General features: G+C 37.3%; 1 protein-coding gene across 4 annotated transcripts in view; it reads right to left on the reverse strand.

The window, feature by feature from the left end:
- LOC132161462 (potassium voltage-gated channel subfamily H member 7-like) overlaps positions 1-22098 on the reverse strand; it is a 75801-nt gene that overhangs the window by 5325 nt on the left and 48378 nt on the right. For all 4 annotated transcript variants that reach the window (XM_059571529.1, XM_059571530.1, XM_059571531.1 and 1 more), the window contains 6 exons: positions 10028-10453; positions 8381-8780; positions 7855-8054; positions 6516-6759; positions 3526-3731; positions 197-302 (listed from right to left, as the gene is read on the reverse strand). In XM_059571529.1, the coding sequence (XP_059427512.1) occupies positions 197-302; positions 3526-3731; positions 6516-6759; positions 7855-8054; positions 8381-8780; positions 10028-10453 (1582 nt within the window). The remainder of the gene's footprint in view (positions 1-196; positions 303-3525; positions 3732-6515; positions 6760-7854; positions 8055-8380; positions 8781-10027; positions 10454-22098) is intronic.

Consider the following 22098-nt stretch of genomic DNA (forward strand, 5'->3'; position numbering starts at 1 on the left):
TTCAGGTGAAATCTGGCACGTTGCAACCACACACTAACAAACATCTGTCTGTGGCCAACAATCACCATGGCAACAGCTTGAAACTCAGTGGGAGAGAAAAGAGAGGTGGAAAGAGGAGAGGAGGTGACGGAGGAAGGGAAACAAGGGAGTGATCAAAAAAGGAGAAAACGGTGGAGAAGAGGAGAGGAAGATGGACCTGCGGAGTGGTTCCTCTTAAAACAGGGTTTGGTCCTGACGTCAGGGTCTTCTGTGTCTGAGTCACTCACGGCCGTGTATAGGTTTCTCTGAGGAGCTGTGGCTCCCTGCCACACACAAGACATCACCACATTAGGCAAAAGGCACTAACTTAATTTGCTGTAGCAACACTAAAGGAAAAAAAAGTGATTGGCTTTCTTCTGTGGAACATACAAGCTGACTTTTTTATAAAGACTTCAAAATGACAAAAGGGCATCATCAAAGTAACTAATGCCAGAAGGAACAAACCAGAGCACAAATAAGCATTTCACCCCAAAATTAACATTTTGTCATCATATGCCATCAGTTTCTTACTTGTGTAAGATATTTTAAGAATGCTGGTAATGTTCCCCATTGACTTCCATAGTATTTCATTCCCTTCTTTTGTGTTCAAAATAAGAAAGAAAAGTCTACAGGTTTGGAATGACATGATGAAGTAAATTATGAGTAAAAATACTTTCATTTTTGGGTGAGCTATTCAGAGGTCATTCTGTGAAAATCTTGACATCCAATAAATCAATGGACAACAGCCCACCAGAAAGAGGAGACTATAACAACATAAATTTCAATCTTTGTCACAAAAAAAATAAAGTGAGATTTATTGTCATTCCACTATAAGCAGAAACATACAAAAAAAAAAAAAAAAAGACACAGAACTATGTAAATGGACTGCAAACATCTAACCTATTGATAGAGAGAATTTAACTATACACTGACTTTACATATACTTAAAACATACACATTTGAAGACTTGGACTGTATACTGTAGTAGCACATTGGGTCTCAACCTTTCTGACTCCAAGGCTCTTCAGTGTCCTCAACAACATTCACTTTTCCTGTTGGTTCATCTTTACTCGATAATGATTTTTAAAACTATTTTTACTTTAATTTTCCATCTGATCAAATATTTTTGAGCTTGGTATGAGTAGGAAATTGTAAAATCATAAAAGATATTAAAATACCCATGGGTTTCATTAATTTACATTACTTGTCAAGGCCTAGAAATCACGCATTGCCAGAGATGTATAAAGTACTAGAGACCCAGACTTGAGTAAAAGTACAAGTGCTCTATCAAAAAAATGACTTGAGTAGAAGTTGAAGTGCTCTTTAAGCACCACACTTAAGTAGAAGTACTAAAGTATTCAACGTTTTTTGTACTTAAGTATTGCAAGTAGTCTATTTGAAAATTTACTACTCAAGTACTGAAAGTAAAAGTACAAGTATTGTGTTATGTAGTTATTAAAGAAAGTAGTCAAAAGTTTGAACATATTGTTTTTACTATTTCAAATGATTAACCTAAAGGACAATCACAATTCATTTGACTGTAACTTTTTGTAAACAAAAAAACAGATTAAAGGGTTAGTTCGCCCAATTTGCAAAATTATGTCATTAATAACTTACCCTCATGTTGTTTCAAACCCGTAAGACCTCCGTTTATTTTTGGAACACAGTTTAAGATATTTTAGATTTAGTCCGAGAGCTCTCAGTCCCTCCATTGAAGCTGTGTGTACGGTATACTGTCCATGTCCAGAAAGGTAAGAAAAACATTATCAAAGTAGTCCATGTGACATCATAGGGTCAGTTAGAATTTTTTGAAGCATCGAAAATACATTTTGGTCCAAAATTAGCAAAAACTACGACTTTATTCAGCATTGTCTTCTCTTCTGTGTCTGTTGTAAGAGAGAGTTCAAAACAAAGCAGTCTGGATATCCGGTTGGCGAACGAATCATTCGATGTAACCCGATCTTTTTGAAACAGTTCACCAAATCGAACTGAATCGTTTTAAACGGTTCGCGTCTCCAATACGCATTAATCCACAAATGACTTAAGCTGTTAACTTCTTTAATGTGGCTGACACTCCCTCTGAGTTAAAACAAACCAATATCCCAGAGTAATTCATTTACTCAAACAGTACACTGACTGAACTGCTGTGAAGAGAGAACTGAAGATGAACACCGAGCCGAGCCAGATAACGAACAATAGACTGTTCACGAGTCAAGAACACTGATCTATATATATAACTTATATTATAGATCAGTGGTCAAGAACCGTTTCTGTCAGACGTGTCCGATTCGAGAACCGAGGAGCTGATGATACTGCGCATGTGTGATTCAGCGTGAAAGCAAACCGACACACAGAGCGTCTGAACCTGATTCTTTTGGTGATTGATTCTGAACTGATTCTGTGCTAATGTTATGAGCCCAGGTAAACCGAAGGCTTACAGTCAACGCCAATGACGCCATTACGTCGAGCGCAAAAGAACCGGTGAACTGTTTTCTTCAACTGGTTTATTGAATCGAACTGTCAGAAAGAACTACTGGTGATCCGAGAACCGATGCAACCGGTTCTTGACTCGTGAACTCGAGTCATTATCTGTCTCGGCTCGGTATTCATCTCTCTCTTCACAGCAGTTCAGTCAGCACGCGCAGTCTTCTTAATCGCTTGATTCGCTCAATGATGTGCCAGCTTCATCAAACCTGCCATCTACAGTTCTGTTTGTAATGGAATGATTCTTAACATTTTTATAATTGTAACGAGTAACGATGCAGCACATAAAAAAAATATCGGAGTAAAAGTATTAAACTCATCGAAAATATGTACTGAAGTAAAAGTGGAAGTAGGAGAAAAAAATAATACTCTAGTAAAGTACAGATACCGCCTTTTAGTACTTAAGTACAGTAGTGAAGTAGTTCTACTTCGTTACTATACATCTCTGCGCATTGCTTGAAAACCACTTCTTTTATGTCATCCTTTTTTAAAGATCTAGTGCCTATTCTTTGTAACTGCATTAAGAGTTACCAGTTTTCCACAAGTTGATATGATTCTTCAAGGGTCTTAATGAAAAGCCTATAACATACTTTGGTTAAAATTTCTCAATGGTAGTGTAAAACAACAAAATTTTTACCCTGTCAAAATCAGCACTGTTTTCAGCAAGCTGTTTTAGTCCATGTTGCTTTAAATGCTAATGAGCTCTTCTCACCCCACCCCTCTCTTTCATGGGGTGATGAGCTGACTGTAAACTTCAGTTGCGAAACTTGCTACCTAGCACATATTAGGACAGGTGATTTGCAAAGATTCATTAAAAAACAATTAAGTACTACTACGTACAAATCTACAGTAAACTGTACTTTTTAAGACTAATACGATTAAGTTATACAGTTTTGTATTAATGTGTTAATAGTTAATGCCATGATTTTTAAAGATGTTATGCTTAATTTTCATAAAGTACTGGAGAATAAACTATATAGTCAATGTTAGTGGGGAACATTTTATTTCAAAACACTAATTTACCTTGGCGTTCTCATCACGCAGGTTAAACGTGAGCTCCAGATTGGACAAGAAGTAGTCTGAGAATTCAGGATACATCTCCAGAACCTCCAGAAGATCCTCTCTGTAGATGGTGTGGAGGTCACAGTAGCTCATTGCTCGAACATCTGCATTGGCTTTCCCCGGTTTGGCGTACAGATGAATCATCTCTCCAAAAATATCATTCTTACCTGAGAGGTGGGCATGCAGTGATCAGAAGAGAAGATAAAGCATTGAAGGAAGAAAATGGAAAAATAGTTACATGGGAGAAAGTACAGTAAGTTCCCATATTAGTATGAACTGAAATTTCATAGGCAAAAAAGTCAATTATAGTAGTGATGTATGAAGCATAGCACACACAGAAATAACTTTTAAACCAAGCTGGATTCTTAAAACCATTGCAAAATCTGTGGGTAAATCTTTCACCTTTATGTGAAATTCTTAATTGTTTGGATTCCAGTTGAAATTGCTAGATTGCAGTAAATGTAATTAACCTTATGTGTGTCAGTGCTGTCAACAAAATAAGTTATGCAAGGTTTTGCTTGCCTTTTTGTTTAGTTAAATACAGTAAACTAAAATGATTTTATTGAATGTATATCTTTATATCTGTATATCTTTTTTGAATGTAAAAAAAATATTGGATGTTGGCAAATACGATTCCAAAACTTTGCCACTGGTCAAACAAACACTTCTTTGGAGGAATCAACCCTTCAAATAGCTTACTTATAGTTGTTTTTTGCAAATTTGAGTGTGTTTATTCAAATTGATAATGGTTTTGTGAGCCTTTTGGATAATTTATTAAATGAATCAGCTCATTATAGTCATTTGTTGTAGACATGTGTGCAGCAAGTGAAGATGAAATAAATTTTCTATTTGTTGTCTGTAAAGCTGTGTTTCCACCACTGGAAATTTACCCAGGAACTAGGGACTTTGGGCTGGTACTCTGTGTATTTCCACCACTGGAACCAGGATCTAAACAAAGTTCTGGGTAAAAAATTGCCCCTCAGAAAGTGCCTGCTCATGAGGTAGTACTTTTTCAAAGGTCTGTAACTTTTGGGGGTGGGACTTGGGCACTGATAATGCTGATTGGTTGAGTTTACGCACCATTGTGATTTCAACAACCATTTATTCAGAGAATTTTCAAAATATTACTGTTATTGTGTCATGAAACGTAGTTTTAAAAGTATTTCTGGCGAGAATGTAGTTGTTTAAAACTTAAATCTGCAGTTTATTAATCAAAACAGCATCTATTTAAAAATGTTTCGCCGATTTCGGAGACGATCAGCTCCACACGATCAGTGGGAGCTCAGTGCTCATGTTTCTACTGAGAGCAGTCTCACCTAGGCTTATTTGTCTTATTGGTCTTATTGTAAATTTACTGTGAGAAACATTGCAGTAGCCAAGACGAGCTGAATGACGTTATCAATTACGCTGCTCTTTGCAGAATTACTGGACTTCATGAGTTCATGAGATGTAAACCCAAAATTCCAATAAAAGTCAGAATTGCTTCATATTAACTCATTATTCTGAGAAAAAAGTCAAAATTACGAGATGTACACTCGCCAATCTAAAAAGTCTGACTTTTGCAAGATATAAACTGAATTGCAAGATGCCAACTCTGAATTCTGAGAATAAACATCCGAATAAATCTAATAAAAAAAAAAATCTAAATTATAATATATATATATAAATATATATATATATATATATATATATATATATATATATATATATATACTCTAAAATTGCAAAAAATAGTCACCATTACTTTTTCCCCGCCATTGATTGCAAGCTCACAATCTGTGTAAAATATATCTTGATAAACACTGGTGATGTGACATTTCTGAAAGCCCCTGCAAGCTTCGTGAGGACATGTGCCAAGAGAAAAGTCAAGGCCTGACAACACATTTCTGCTGTGGTACATATCAAAGGTCAGACCTGACAAACAAACGACAGTCGCCTGGGCAGCGGCCACCTGCCACCGGATCTAAATCCGGCTCAGGGTCGTGGCTACAGCTATTAGTGCTGTACATTATATATCAATTATTATAGGTTAGTATGATATTAGAGTATCAGAGTCCTGGCCAGAGCCAGATTTAGTGTACAGTGATGAAGTGTCCATCTGCAACATTTTCGTAAGACAATAGATTCTTGCTGAGGTAGTGATTCTTCAACTGAGACCTAAGAATACATATGAAGCAGGAGGTAGCTTCTCTCAGCAATTTTGCGAAGTGAACAGCGAGTTTCTGCTGAGTTGCATGAGTGGGTAAGTGTGCATCTCTTTTTCTTCCCCTGGCCTTATTCTGTTAAAGCCAGCTTGCGTAGGAAGAGAGATGGACCATTTAAATTCGGCTTACCCTGCTCCACCTGCCCGTGCATGGTTGCGGCTGGAGACTCTTGAGCTTGTGTGTGTATGAGTTTAATAAATGCACCTGTAAATAATGAAACTAGCGCTGTCACTCGGGGCTCTCCATCACACTGACACTTCGCAAATCTAATGAACAAGGGAAACATGCACCACACTGCCATCACTCTCATTCCTGCATCTTCTTATTTAATTACAACCCTTCTCTGCCTCATTCTCTCATTTTCCTCTATTTCAGTCTCCCTCCATCTATAAAAAAAACATGATGAGCTCATCACAGGAGAGATATCCTTGAATGAAGGACAGCACTTCTTTCATTAAGTCTCTTATTACCTCTGAGCCTCTGAGATGTTTATATTAAATTTAGATGAGTGTGCAAGTGCCATGTTGTAAGATAACCCATTTTCCACGGTATTTCAGTAATCTGCTATTTGGACATTGATCCTGTACTTATTATAGGATATATATACATATAAACTACATTTGTCCTTCAGTCCTTTTGTCTCCTCCATCACTTCCCATTTAGATGCCCAGCCTTTTAGATGTAAAGTCAACAGCATTTGCTTATTGCAGGTTTCAGTGAAAGTTTGTTTAATTGTTCATTGCTCACCCAGGATGGCCAACACTATGTCGTCTCTGAGGATCTCGATAGATCCCCTGGCCACAAAGTAGAGGGCTGTGAGAACGTCCCCGCAATGCACCAGCGTGTCACCCGGTGGGGCGTGAGTGGTCTTAAAGCGCATCGCCAGTGCCCGTAGGCATCCTTTGGTCGCTCCATGGAAAGCCTTACAGCTCTGGAGCAAACTGTTATTCAGATGAAGACAGATATCAGCCTGCAGGCACTCTGGAAAGCCCTTCAGTACCTGGAGAGAGGGAAAAGAGAAAGAAAAAGAGAGAAAGAGTGTTCCCCATGGAGAAGAGAAGGAGGGCAGAATGATTGCAGGTTTTAAGAGCTTTGCGTTAGAGCTCAGATTATACAATGCTAATATAGCCCTGTCTCCCTCAACTACAAATACATAAAAGATGAAGCACAGTATGAACACGTCTGGGATCCTTTGTTTCTGCTGCATTGCTTTGCGTTTGCCTTTGATTTGCTTTTGCTTCATATAATGATATACGGCACATCAAGCAGAGGAGAATGCAGCTGCCACTTGTATTGTACCCCAATTTCTTTGGTTCATCCAAAATCCAAAAATATCTACAAAAAACACAGTTTCTTGTTTAAAATTGCATTTGGGATGTCTGCCAAGAAACAAAGACTGGCATGAAAAAAAACATTAATGTGCAATAACTATCTAACTGACTGACTAACTAAATCTATTGCCTAATAAAATGGGAAACATCAATACGGCCTAGGTCCATCAAAGTGAAACTGATTTAAGTGAAGGAAAATAACTGAAATGGAACTGGGCAAATGTCCGTGTGCAGGATGAGTCATAGTACACATGCCATTAGCTTTGTAAATAGAGTTTTTAATTTAACATCAGACTTCAAATGGACCCAACTTTAATTGCTTTAATTGGTTATAACATTTAGACTATGCTTACCTTATAAAATGGTACATATTTAACCCAACACTGCCCGCGGTTAGACATGCACGGTTTAAAAACCAACTGAATGCTTCAATAAAAATATACAGACATTACGGAAAACATTAAAAATAAAACAACTGCAGCTTTTTTGGTCAAAGCAAACATTAATCTATACCTCCTGCTCACCAGGGTGTTGAAGTCAGTCCGTTTGAGTGCGTATAAGAAAGAGACAATGCATATCAGATCACTGCGTAGACACATGAACACATTTGACATTAATACTCTGTAACTGAGATACATATGTTTGAAACAGTAGATAGCTAACACATGGCAATTAATGCAAACACTGACTGATAAATGCATTTATTTATTCGATGATAGAAATCCATGTCAAGGTGTAAAAAACCTGACTCTTACCATGTTCATGTCGATGCCATTGGTGTATGTCCATGCGTGTTGGAAGTACTCCTCCAGTCTTTGCCTCAGCGGGTTAGGTATCTGGTGGAAGCGAATGAATTCTTTGACCCGAAGCATCTGCAGATGGTACCGAGCTGTTCCTGAGTACAGTCGCTGAATAATAGCAGACACATTCCCAAAGATACTAGCATACATCAGAGCTAAAACACAAAGAGAGTAGGCAATGGTCAGGATTTAAGTAAAAAATCTTTAAAAAAAAATAAAAATATATTTATATATATATTTGCTTAATATTTTGAGGATTCTTAATAAAAGTATAAATTCCTTTAAAAAATATTAATAATATGAAGTTATTTATGCTTAGGAACAATTTTATTTTTATTTTTTATAAGTATTAATTCCTTTAAAATATCATGTTAATATGCTCAATAATACATAATATTTAGTTGTCTTAAAAAGCATTCCTGTTTGCTACACTGGTGATTTTGATGGCATAAGTTTAATTTTAATTGTATTGATAACCCACAGCCAATGAGCATGACGCAGATGGAGAAGATCTTCTCAGAGTTGGTATTTGGCGACACGTTTCCAAAGCCCACACTGGTCAGACTGCTGAATGTGAAATACAGTGCTGTCACATACTTGTCCTTGATTGAGGGGCCTGAGGAGAGGTCGGTGCCATTATACTGCTTGCCGATAGATATAGCTAGATTGTCCAACCAGCCAATCGTGTGATCCAGATAGTGCTTCTCCACATTGCCGATCGCATACCATATGCAAGCCAACCAATGAGCAATCAGTGCAAAGATACACATGAGGAGCATTAGGACAGCCGCCCCATACTCTGAGTAACGATCAAGCTTCCGTGCCACACGGACCAATCGGAGCAGTCGGGCAGTCTTTAGCAGGCCAATCAGAGTTGTGGTCTGATCAAGAAGGTGAAGCACAAACATACATTCATGTTAAAGTAACGTTTATATAAAAATTACACTATTGCACTTAAGCCTAAACAGCCAGTCAAACTTAAATCCATATTTAAGCATTAAAGGATTAGTTCACTTCCAGAATAAACATTTCCTGATAATTTACTCACCCCAATGTCATCCAAGATGTTCATGTCTTTCTTTGACTTCAGCAGGGACCAAACTGCAGTTTCAACACAGCTTTAAAGGGCTCTACACGATTCCAGCTGAAGAACAAGGGTCTTATCTAGTGAAACGTCATTTTCTAAAAAAAATATAAACATTTATATAATTTTTAATCACAAATACTTGTCTTGCACTAGCTCGCCTTCTTGCATTATTAAGTCACATTGGAAAGGTTGCGCGTACCAACCAAGTTTACAAAGTGAATGTGCAAAGACTAAATCAAAGGCCTTTACACAAAAAAAGGTAAAACAAAGATGTATGAACATTTTGAAGTTGGAGGAGAAAATCAGATGAGTTCGGTACTACGTCTGCCTATGTCACACGTGCCTATGTTTTCAGTTTGACAATGTAAGCGAAGTTGTGGGATGCACATCACAGAGCTAGTGCAAGACGAACATTTGTGGTAAAAAAAAGTTTTTTAATTTTTTTTAGAAAATATCCAATCGTTTTGCTAGAAAAGACCCTAATTCCTCATCTGGGATTGTGTAGAGCCCTTTAAAGTTGTGTTGAAACTGCAATTTGGACATTCAACCTGTTGATCCATGTTGAAGTCCACTATATGGACAAAAATCCTGTAATGTTTTACTCAAAACCTTTTTGACTAAAGAAAGAATGACATGGGGGTGAATAAATTATCAGAATTTTTTTTTTATTGTGGAAGTGAACTATTCCTTTAAACTGCATTTTTATATTAAAAAATGAAAAATGTACCCATGAGGGTGTTGGTTGCCAGGTTTTCAGGGTGTTTGCTATGATGTTCCATGTAATTTGAAATATACTAGTCAACATTTGAAGTGGATCAAAACCTTTCATCAAAGTTGTCCTAAAACCTAAAACCAAAATGCTTTCTTGTCTTAGGACAACTTTTTTGATCCACTTCAAATGTTGACTACTGTAGTTTTTTGTATTTGTTCAAATTACTAATGCAAAGCATGAGTGACATTATGAATAGCATAAAAAAATTTTCATTGTAAATTACAGAACTAAAACAAATCAAACCACACATATAAATATGCACCGCTCACCTCTTCTGATCCTCCCTCAAATATGAGCAGATCAAATGGTATGGCTGCCACCATGTCTATGAAGAACCATCCCTTGAAGTAATGCACTGCTATCTTAGCTGGATGACTAACCACCTCTTCGTTGGCATTAACGTACGTAGTCCGGAAATTTATAAGAATGTCTACGATAAACATGATGTCCACTATGAGGTCCACTACGTTGAGCGGGCTGCAGGAATAACCACACTCTCGTCTCTTCTGCTCCTCTACATCATTGAGCAGGAAGGCAGCGCTGTAGGGTGTGAAAACAGCGGTGTATATGACTAGCAGCAAAATCAGCCAATCCCAGACTGCCTTGAAGGGGCTGTAGTGTAGGATGGTGAACTTGTCGATGCGTGGCGTCTGAAGCTTATACTCTGGAAGCACGTCAGCTCCTAGCGACAACACCTAAAGCATGGAGACGCGGTTACTATAACAACAGTGATACTGCTATATTTTGCAACTATTAACAGATATCACAAGCTGCAAAATCAAAGACTGGAAACAGCATAGTGACTACATATTATTAACATGCATTAATTAGATTAAAAACCTGAAAAGCTTCATAGCCCTAAATTTTATATACATTCATTCAAGTTAATACTTGACCGGGTAAAATTTCAGGTCAAATGGGTTCAGTTGATATTAAAAAAAAATGTTTGGGAATAACTGATTTAAGCAAAGGACAATTTACACATTTTTATATTTGATTACCGATATTGTTGATTTCCATCTTAATCTTGAATTAATTTTACATGACCATTTTCAACCCTCTCTGACCCTTAGAACTGAACACACTGTTTTTGCTATTGTACCTTTAAGACTTAAAGATGTAAATTAGCAAACTGTTCTGTAGCACTATAGTTCACACTGTTGTTCACAATCACGGCTGTGATGCAAACATCATAAAGATGTTCGTAGCTTTTTTTCTAGAAATAATCTGTTCTAATTGGCCAGGATGCTTTGAAATGTTAATGCTAGAGTATGTCTATTTAGTACTTAGTCAATGAGAGTTAATAGAGCATCACACTGTATGTCTATTTTATAGATATTTTAGGAAACTGAAGATAGGGAGCAATATATCATGCTTATAATGCAAATTTCATGATCCAGCTCTCAGATGGTAATGCAAGAAGCGAGAGAAGCCACATGGTGATGGGTCACGGTCAAGGCAGCCATGAGTTAATCACAGACCACAGCACACAATCCAGCCAGATAATTAAATGACATAAAGAAAGAGTGTTATGTCCTTCATATCAGGGAACCAGTCTGAATGGACAGAACCAGTCTGGGTGTTCAGTGAGCAAATGAATATACAACATCATATATACACTGTCCCATATGATACAGCATACAGAAACACCCTGGATGCCCATTATTACAAATGAGTCAACAGCTGTTTTGATCTGTATAGCAATGTATGACAGCATGCTTGTGGTACACACTAGGATGGTCTCAATGTCACAGAGGCAATTCTCATACAGCCCTCCTCCCCATTCCTCCACTGGTAAAGAGAGGATGAGAGACAATTTTCTCTTGCTTTCAGTGACAGTAACTGCCGAACTTTCAGCTAGCCTGAGTGTGCATTTGTGTGTCATGGAGGGTGTCTCTCACTTCTCACACACACACATACACAACTACACAAACAGGCTGTATAATGTAGGTATCTGCTGGGAGCCCTAAGAGGTCGTGTGTTATACTTTACATAGTCAATGTCATTTGATTAAAACCATGAGAAGGACTGCAGAGAGTTAGAATGAGGAAATGTTTCATTTATGCAAACTTTTTAAATGTGTCTGAAAAGAGTTTCTTATGCTCTGTATGCTGCATTTATTTTATTTATCTGATAACTGTTTTAAAGTATTTTAAACCATTATTTATTCCTGCGATGGCAAGGCAAAATTTTCAGCATTATTATTCCAGTCTTCAGTATGATATGATCCCTTAGAAATCTAATATGTAGTTTTTCATGATGCTTTGATGAATAGAAAGTTCAAAAGAAAAGCAATTATTTGAAAAGTAATTTTTGAAAGATTTATTTTTGCCTTCAATCAAAAGTTCTGACAAAAAGCAAAGTGGAAGAAAGAGGTTGTTTTTGTAACAATTTTAAAGTATTTTAAAGTCTGTCTCTGTCTTTTGATAAACTAAATGCATTTTTGCATGAAAAAAATTACAGTATTATTACCTTAACACAAAATTGTACTGACCCCTGAATTTTTTTTAATCTTTAGAATCAGTTTTCTAAAAAACAAAAAAATACAAATAATAATTAAATAATTTTATCACATACATTTACATTATTGTTTCTCAACAACAGTTTCGAGTATAAACATAACTACTGTATCATTAGAAAGTGACTTTTTCATTTAGAGTGGGTCACAATATCTCAAAATTATGCAGCAGGTCACAAATTCTGTTTTGACTGAGGTCATCATAATTAGTAGAATAATTGGAGCTGGCTGTAAAGCATGTGTTCTCCTAATTACCTAATTATCTGTATTTGTGAGCTGGTAAGCGGGTCACTTGACAAGTTGTATCATGCAAAATGATGTCATCCATGCAGTGAATAAATAAATGATTGGGGTTTAATTAGATCAATGATATAATAGAATAGAATAGAATAAAATAGCTTTTAGTGTCATTGTACAGCTGTACAATTTTTTTTTTTTGCTGTCACATTGAAAGTACACACATACATACAATAAGGTACATTTAAAGGGGTCATATGATGCTGCTAACAAGAACATTATTTTGTGTATTTGGTGTAATGAAATGTGTTCATGCAGTTTAAAGTAAAATAAAATAAAAAAACATTATTTTCCACATACTTTACATTATCGTTTCTCCTCTATGCCCCGCCTTCAGAAACTTCAGACTCATCTCTCTGAAAAGTGAGGTGTGCTGTGATTGGCCAGCTATCCAGTGCGTTTTGATTGGCCGAATGCCTCAAGCATGTGATGGAAATGTTATGCCTCTTAACATATTGTGAAGCCTTGTCCGGCAAGAGTGGCGAAGACATAAACACAAAACCCAATGTAAATGTGATATAAACATGATTTCTAGTCGTGTTTTCTTTTGGAAGGCAAAAACCAAGTAGTTTCGCTTTCTCAACGGAGCAACGTCACACACCTTAAAAAAGTTTTAAGTTTGATTGAGCAGAGGCCGGAGGCCTAGAGTGAGCCGCGGTCTAAAGTGAGCCACTGCCGGCTTGAATGAGCAGAGGCGGGCAGCTTGAGAATGGTGCGGCAGGAGGATTCTACAAAGGAGCATACTTTGGTCTTGCATCAACCACATGTGACAACCCCGGGCTGGATGCCGCTTTGTCCACGGTGAAAGCCGATTCGGCGATCCACAGTGTAAAGTTGATGTATTTCCACAGCGACCAGCACGGATCATGCCTGGAGCATGACATAGCGCGGATATCGTACTCTTTTGGAAGGCCAAAGTAGTTTCGCTTTCACAGTAAAACACACAGCGTCTATATGCCATGGTGGCGGCGGCAACAACAATACTACAACGAGAATGAAAGGTACACCTTCTTTCTTTACGTGAGCATCTGATGGTGTTATGCAACTCTTCCCACAGACTGACGTAGATAGGCGTGTTAGAATGAGCTGTTTCAGAGGGGCGTGAACGAGTTAATTTTTATAAAGAATATCTCTTTGGATTTGAGACTTTAGTCTTTGCAACTTCACAGATCTTCTTTATTCACCAAGAGCTTGTAACACTCCAAGGGAAAGGAAAATCTGAAATCGCATCATATGACCCCTTTAACAAAAAGTAAACAATGATACAGAAAAAGTAAACAGTGCAAATGTAAAAAGGTGTATAGTACACTACAAATGTAAACAGTTGTATTAGGGGTGTAACAATTCACTCGTTTTCTCGATGCATCGATTACAAACCCTGACGGTGCTGTAGCAGAAATGACTCGAACCAGACAAATTAAAGAGTCGATCAGGGCTGTGTTTGAAACACGAGCCGAATTCCTCAGGAAGTCATAAAACATTCTGTGCCACAAGTCCCAAGCAAGATGAGCAACCAACTTGTTCATACAACAGCTTTCAACAATAACACCACTAGAACAATTATTTACAATTTCAATTCGAAGGAGAGAAATTTGGTGTCAAATTTGTTGTTCGTAATGGAAATGCAACGCTGGACATCACATGTAAACCCATGAGAGTTAAACACTTCCATTGACCTCCCCCCACCTAACAGAACCAGACTGAAATTCCGAAGGGGGAAGGGGGCTTTGAACCTCTGGTCTCCACAGAAGTCTTTGTCAAGAGAATGGCAAATAAACTGTCTTTTGTACATATATATGCACTAGAATGAACTCAAAAAGACTTATAAATGAATCAGTCCATCGCTTCACTCCATATTCATTTATGTGTAACCCACACATTTGACTATCATGTTATAATCACTTATTGTGTATGTCCTTTAATAACTATGGGATAGCTTAAGGATACATAGTCATGTCTAGTATCTATGTAATCGAATCTGCTTGCTTGAATTAGTCCAGACAATCAAAAATTTGTCAAATGTATCATATTCGTGTTATAGGAATCATGTCCAAAATTATACCCTGCAAGAGGGGGAAAATTCAAACCACATGCTTGGTAAGATAAACATATGATTTATGATGCCCCGAGCCAAGACAATATCTGATTGGTCAAGACAACATCTGAGGTGTGGCCAACAGGCCAGTTTAAATACTCTGGACACCATAAAATCCTGCTTTTAGTCTCTAGCTTTGCTTCTGCTACTAGTCATGCCTGCTTTTAGTCTCTAGCTATTCTTCTGCTATTAGTCATGTCTGCTTTTAGTTTGCTTTTAGCTTTGCTTCTTAGCTTTAGCTTTTAGCCATGCTGTTTGTCATCAGTGTTCTTTGAGCGCGGTTCCAGCGTGCTTTAGCCTGCACGCCTGCTGTTACTTAGCCACGATGAGAAGGAACACCACCTAGTCTCGCCTTCACTTCTAACTTTACTTCTTTTCTTTTCCGTTTGAGAGTTTCGTGTTCTGAGTTAAGTTTTGTAACGTCGAGTTCAACTTCAGCCAGCTACACACAACACTCTGCATCTTCAGCCAACTCCCAACCACGGCTTCTCAAGACGTCACTTCAACGACTACTGAACTTCCAGCCAATCAGCGACAACTTTACACAGGCAATGTACCTTCAGACATTTGTGCTGGTGTATCTAATATAATTTTAACCTTATTGGGGAACTCAATGTGAGGGTTAATTAAGTGATTGATGGTTGTTCATGTCTATGCAATTTAACGTATTGCTGTAAACTTGGGATTCCACATTTCCATTCTCTTAAACTCATCTTTCCCTAACTTTCGATCTTCCTGCAACTTGTGTGAATGTGTGCGTGCGTGCGTTTATGTGTTAGATTAGTTTATATGTCTTAGATTTATCTAATAAAGCCTTATTCATATTGAAAAGAGAAGTATCTTGTGTTTTGTGCTTACAAGTTAATGTCTTAAATGCGAGGCACGAACACTGTTCAAGGTCTCCATTAATTTGTGCTTGTAGTAATTTAATGTGTACATATTTTGAAAGAATTGAATCACTATAGAATTCGATTCATAGGATTTTAAATTGATTACTGTCCGAGATCGGCGATTCACGATTCAAAAATCATGTTTCAAATCGATGCATATGCACTGTAAGGGAAACAGGTCAATTTAGCTCAAAGGGAATCATTTAAGATTTTAAAGGGAATTTGAACAGAATCACTATTTCACGGCTGATCACTGAGACGCCCTGCGATCACTGAACGAGCCGTTTAACAACAAATCTGCGCTGGATATTAATATCCAAAGTATAGTGAAAACACTATCAATTAGCACAGTAACAAGGTCGGCAGTACATGCTCCACTATGAAAGTAGCGTTTGTTGATTTAGCAAACAGACATCGGGTGCGTTTTCTCTAAGAATCATCATTCGCTGATGGAGAGGAAAAATTAAATAGCTGCTATAGCATTTTATTTTGTGTAAATGAGATAAAGAAGTTTTTACACTGAAAGAGAAGTGATCTCGCTCTCATAGACGTGCCAGGCTTTATCTGCAGCTAAACTGAATAAAAGCAGAATGAACTGATGAAAAGTTGAGGAAAAACCCCCCACAATAAATAAATAAAATGTATGAATGATGCAGTGATAATTGGCATAATTTATTACAGTACAGAATCTATAAAGTATATTTTCTACCTTATTCTGTGCAGAAAATTGAAATAATTGCTAATTAAATGTAGTATATAAAACAATCATAAATTGCCATTAGGAAAAAAAATATCAATTGATTGATTATTGTCCAGCTGTGTATTTGATTTCTTACAGCAAATTAAAAGTAATAAAAAAGAATAGAATTCCTTGTAAAAAAAATAAAATAAAAAAAAAATTATTATTATGATAATACATAGGCTACATATATAAAATAATTGTATTTGACATTTCTGTCACTTCTGAAATGATGGCTACGCCCCTGGTGTGACAAAATGTTAGCTTATACATAATACTTTTAAAGCTCTTTTTTAAATCTTGGCTTACATACATTTTTATGTATGCCATGTCATCATTAAAGGTCCCGTTCTTCGTGATCCCATGTTTTAAACTTTAGTTAGTGTGTAGTGTTGTTGTAAGAGTATAAATAATATCTGTAAAATTATAAAACTCAAAGTTCAATGCCAAGCGAGATATTTTATTTAACAGAATGTGCCAACAAAAAACGACCCGTTTGGACTAAATCCCTCTAGTTCCTGCAGTAATGACATCACTAAAACAGTTTTTTGACTAACCTCTGCCCACATTAATACACAAAAAAGAGGGCGTGGTCTTGTTGGGGTCCGACGGAGAAGGAGGAAGAGATGCGTTTGTGTTTGTTGCCATGTCGTCGAAACGCTGTTATTTTCTCTTTCAATCACCTTTGTTTGGGCTTCCCAGGGACGCTGTACTTGGAGATCAGTGGTTACAATTTATGTTTAACTCGGTTCCCGAAAATTATAATCCACATGTAAAACTATGTGCAGCACATTTTTGCTGAGGACAGCGAGCTTCCTCAATCTCAGTCAGTTTATTTATTTACTTATTAATTATTAATTTACTTATTACACAAAGGGCAATGCTGTTTAGCTTTGTTAACTAATTGTTAGGGCTGTGAAAAAAAACTAATGCGATTTTCATGCGCATCTCATCAGTAAAAACGCTCCTGTGATTAAAAGTACATCTCCAGCAGTTTCCAAAACAAATCCTGCCCACTTGCTTCTCAAAACTAGTCCAAAACTAGTCCAATCACATTTCCAGGAGGGCAGCGTGCTCTAAGCTGCTGTCGAATCACAACACAGGAACCGCTGGCACAATGCGAACTCGTTACGTATTTCTGAAGGAGGGCCTTTATAGAACAAGGAAGTCATCAGCCCGTTTTTATGACAGTGAAAACAGCGGTATACAGATAGGTGAATTGTGTGAAAAATACTGTGTTTTTTTACACGTGAAACATGAACACATGTTATATTGCACACTGTAAACACAATCAAAGCTTCAAAAAAGCACAAAAAACGGGACCTTTAAACGAGCATCTATCAATATACAAAAGTATCTTTTTTTTTCTAACCTATGGTTCTCTAACCATAAAGGCTGCTGTGTAATTTGCCCCCTGACTAAGCATTTAAAGAATTTAGGGGAAGCATTTAAATAATCCTGTGAATGCACTTAAAGAATGCAGAATCGAATCGTTATAATTGAATCAAATCAAATTGAATTTAATTGTGAATCGAATCGAATCGTTCTAAATTTGAAAAAATCTTTCTTTAATCTAATCGAAAACCTATGAATCGTGAATCGAAATTATCGTAAGCTATATATAACAAATGTGCAAAATAGGTATAGTGCAAATGTAGCAAAAAATGTACAATAGTGAATGAAATATCAATACAAGAGAATTAAGGAATAAATCTATAAGTATGGGAACAGTGTGTGCCACTGTATTACCACTGAATGAGTGGTAAGTGTATAGTCTTTAGAATACCACAAACTTTGAAGCTTGTGATTGAGTGAAATGTCTTCTATTAATTGGAGTTCAGTTCTAAGATGGCACGTGGATAGAAACTGTTCCGGAGTCTGGAGGTGCATGTCTTAAGGAAACTGTAGCATCTTCCACAGGGCAACAGAGTTAAGAGGTGGTTTCCGGGGTGGGAGGAGTCCTTTATTATACTTCTGGCCCATCGTATGCATCTGGTGCTGTAGATGACAGCAAGTGAAGAAAAAAATCTGCAAAGCTTTTTTCTCAGCCATAGTGCAGCCAGCATACAACACTAGAATGCCATGGGAAAGTATGCTTCCTACTGAACAACGCTAAAGGACACAAGCAGAGGTTGGTTTTCCTCGGCATCCTCGGGAAGTACGGCCACTGGTGTGCCTTCTTGACCAGGGATGTTGTGCTAACAGTCCATGTGATGTCCTGAGAGATATATGTGCCAAGAAATTTAAAGGTGGTCACCCTCTCCACCATTTCTCCTCCAATGGATAGAGAGGTTGTTATTGATGCACCATTCTGAGTTCACAGTTTAGCCACCTCCTCCCTGTAGGCAGTCTCCATTTGATATTAACCCCACCACAGTGGTGTCATCTGCAAATGTAATGATTGTGTTTGTGCTGTGAGTTGGTGTGCAGTCGTGGGTGTATAGTGAGTACAACAGAGGACTGAGCACGTAGCTGAGAGTCAAGTGGTTGAGTGATGGCCCCCCAGCCTGATAGTCTGTGTGCGGTTTGTTAAGGAAATCCTTTAACCAGAAACATACATAATAACTGACAACCAGGTTAATCAGTTTGGTGACCATTCTGCTGGGAATGATAGTGTTAAATGCAGAACTAACGTCCACAAACAGCATCCTTACAAATGTTCCCGGGTGTTCGGAATGATTCAGCGCAGTGTAGAGATCTTTTTGATGGCATTGTCAGTTGACCTGTTAGCTCTGAATGCAAACTGATATTGATCCAGGGTGGAGGGAAGTGATGATTTAATGTGTCTGAGTACCAACCTCTCAAAACACTTCATCACAGTGTAAGGGAGAGCCACAGGTCTGTAATCATTAAGACTGCTGTTAGCTGTTTTCTCAGGGACGGGCACAATGTTGGGAGACTTGAGGCATGTTGACAAGGAGAGGTTGAAGATGTTACAGAAAACCTCTGCCAACTAATCTGCGCAATCTTTGAGTGCCCTTCCTGGAATGACGTCTGGAACGGCCACCTTTCTGTGATTGACACTATGGAGCACTTTTCTGACCTTTGCTGTACTCACAGAAGGTGCCAGGCTGTCAGTGGATGGTAACAGCACAGACTCAGTCTCATCTGTGCTGACATCAAAGCAGGCAAAGAAGGGATTTAGTTCCCCACAGTGTAATGCAGTGCGGTAATCAAACTCTTGCTTTTAGTGACCTTTGTTGGCTTACATCAGATTCAACTTTACAGTGTGTGCATAAGTTCTGTTTATCTTTAAACTATAATTGTGGATAGCTTGGTTAATTTTAATATTATTGGAAGTGTTAAAAACACATGGTTGCACATGAATATAAGTGACTTCTCTTAGCTCATTAACTTTTCTGAGTTTAATAACTTGAGGATTTCATTATTATTAAAAAGAGTTTAAAGAGATATATTATAAAAAGGGGTCAGTCAGAAAAAGTGAATCACATTCGGCATAAAGGTTGCGGTTGCGTGGGAGGCTGCGTTTTAAGATTAGATGCCAAGACCCAGTTTAATTAGAGTCCAACTCTTCAACCAGCACGACACAAAGAATGGAAAAGACAAAACAAGCCATCTGTGTGTAACTGGCCATCTGGATTGGTACAGGCAACAAGTCTATAATGTGTCAAACAAACAAAAACAGCACCACTGACAGAAATAGACACAAGAGGAGGGAGAGAAAAATGAACTGAGCCAATATTTTGCATGTGTTTAGTCATTATTAGTGCATGTGTGCATGTACATGACAAGTTTTATTACTTCATGTTTCATGATTACTAGAATCAACTGTATGTAGAATCAACTGATTTTATATCTATTTTTTGTGCTGTTAATGGTGTGTTGTAAATAGCTGTTTCGTTTGATGTTACCGTCATTAGTGCTCTCTTTGGTCAACATGAAACAGCATTCGCGACCTAATTTATTTCTGTTTCTGCATGACATATTTCTGAGTGAAACATGATATTTAAAGAGAAAAAAATTCTAAGAACTTTCATCCATCAGGAATTGACTAAATAATGAAAACGGGTGTTATATACCAGATCCAGATAGTAATTAAAAGTAGATACAATTTTTAAAAACAAAAAAATATCTTATGCTCACCAAGGCTTTATTTATTTAATTAAAAATACTGCAAAAACAGTACAATTGTGAAATGTTATTATAGCATAAAATAACTGGCTATATTATAAAAATCATTCTAAAATGATGATTTGTTGCTTAAAAAAATTTCTTATTACTAACAATTCTGACGACAGTGCTGCTGTTTATTATTATATTGTGGAAACGGTTTCATTCATTTCAGGATTATATGAATGGCATTTATTTGAAATATAATTTTTTATAATACTGTGAATATATTTTTACTGCCATTTTGATCAATTCAGTGAGTCTTTGCTGAATAATAAAGTATCATTTAAAAGAATATCACTGACCACAAACTGTTAAAAGGTAGTGTACATACAAATGAGGAAAATTACAAAGCGATGCTTCTTAAGCAGGCAATTGCATGAACCATCAAACATTGAGGGTTTCATCAAATGCTGAATGCTTTTTTTAAGAGTCAGCAAGATGCTGTTAAGTGCGTATGGAAGATATATGTTTTTAGCGGTTTCTTGAATATCAGGTTTGTAAAATCATTCCATGGATGTGAATTTTTAGAGACATGATTTTGTGCCTCTCTGTCATGGTACCATGACATGATGCTCACGCACTGACCTCAGAATTCTGTAGTTGATGTAAATTGGTTAAGAGGGATTGGAGGTAAGAGGATGCAGAGCATGTGGTTGTTTTCTACTCAAGCACCAATGTCTTGAACTTGATGCGAGCACTGACCAGTTACCAATGAAGAGAGATGAAGAGAGGTGTAACGTGGGCTGTCTAGTCATTAGTGGTGCATGCACACATGTGCACTAATTAATTACTTTCATGACTTGTTTTGCAAGGATTTGAGAAAGGCTGCATTGCAAAAGAACCCTAATACATTTACAAACTGGATTCCAAAAAAGTTGGGACACTGTACAAATTGTGAATAAAAACAGAATGCAATAATGTGGAAGTTTCAAATTTCAATATTTTATTTAGAATACAACATAGATGACATATCAAATGTTTAAACTGAGAAAATGTATCATTTTAAGGAAAAAATAAGTTGATTTTAAATTTCATGGCATCAACACATCTCAAAAAAGTTGGGACAAGGCCATGTTTACCACTGTGTGGCATCCCCTCTTCTTTTTATAAAAGTCTGCAAACGTCTGGGGACTGAGGAGACAAGTTGCTTAAGTTAAGGAATAGGAATGTTGTCCCCTTTTTGTCTAATACAGGCTTCTAGTTGCTCAACTGTCTTAGGTCTTCTTTGTCGCATCTTCCTCTTTATGATGTGCCAAATGTTTTCTATGGGTAAAAGATCTGGACTGCAGGCTGGCCATTTCAGTACCCGGATCCTTTTTCTACGCAGTCATGATGTTGTAATTGATGCAGTATGTGGTCTGGCATTGTCATGTTGGACAATGCAAGGTCTTCCCTGAAAGAGACAACATCTGGATGGGAGCATATGTTGTTCTAGAACTTGGCTATACCTTTCAGCATTGATGGTGCCTTTCCAGATGTGTAAGCTGCCCATGTCACACGCACTCATGCAACCCCATACCATCAGAGTTTTATCCGGCAACGGCGAATGGCACAGTGGATTGTGTTCACTGACAATGTTTTCTGGAAGTATTCCTGGAAGTATTCCTGAGCCCATGTTGTGATTTCCATTACAGTAGCATTCCTGTATGTGATGCATGAAGATCACG

The sequence above is a fragment of the Carassius carassius genome, chromosome 17, assembly GCF_963082965.1.
Source record: "Carassius carassius chromosome 17, fCarCar2.1, whole genome shotgun sequence".
In the NCBI taxonomy this organism is placed as follows: Eukaryota; Metazoa; Chordata; class Actinopteri; order Cypriniformes; family Cyprinidae; genus Carassius; species Carassius carassius.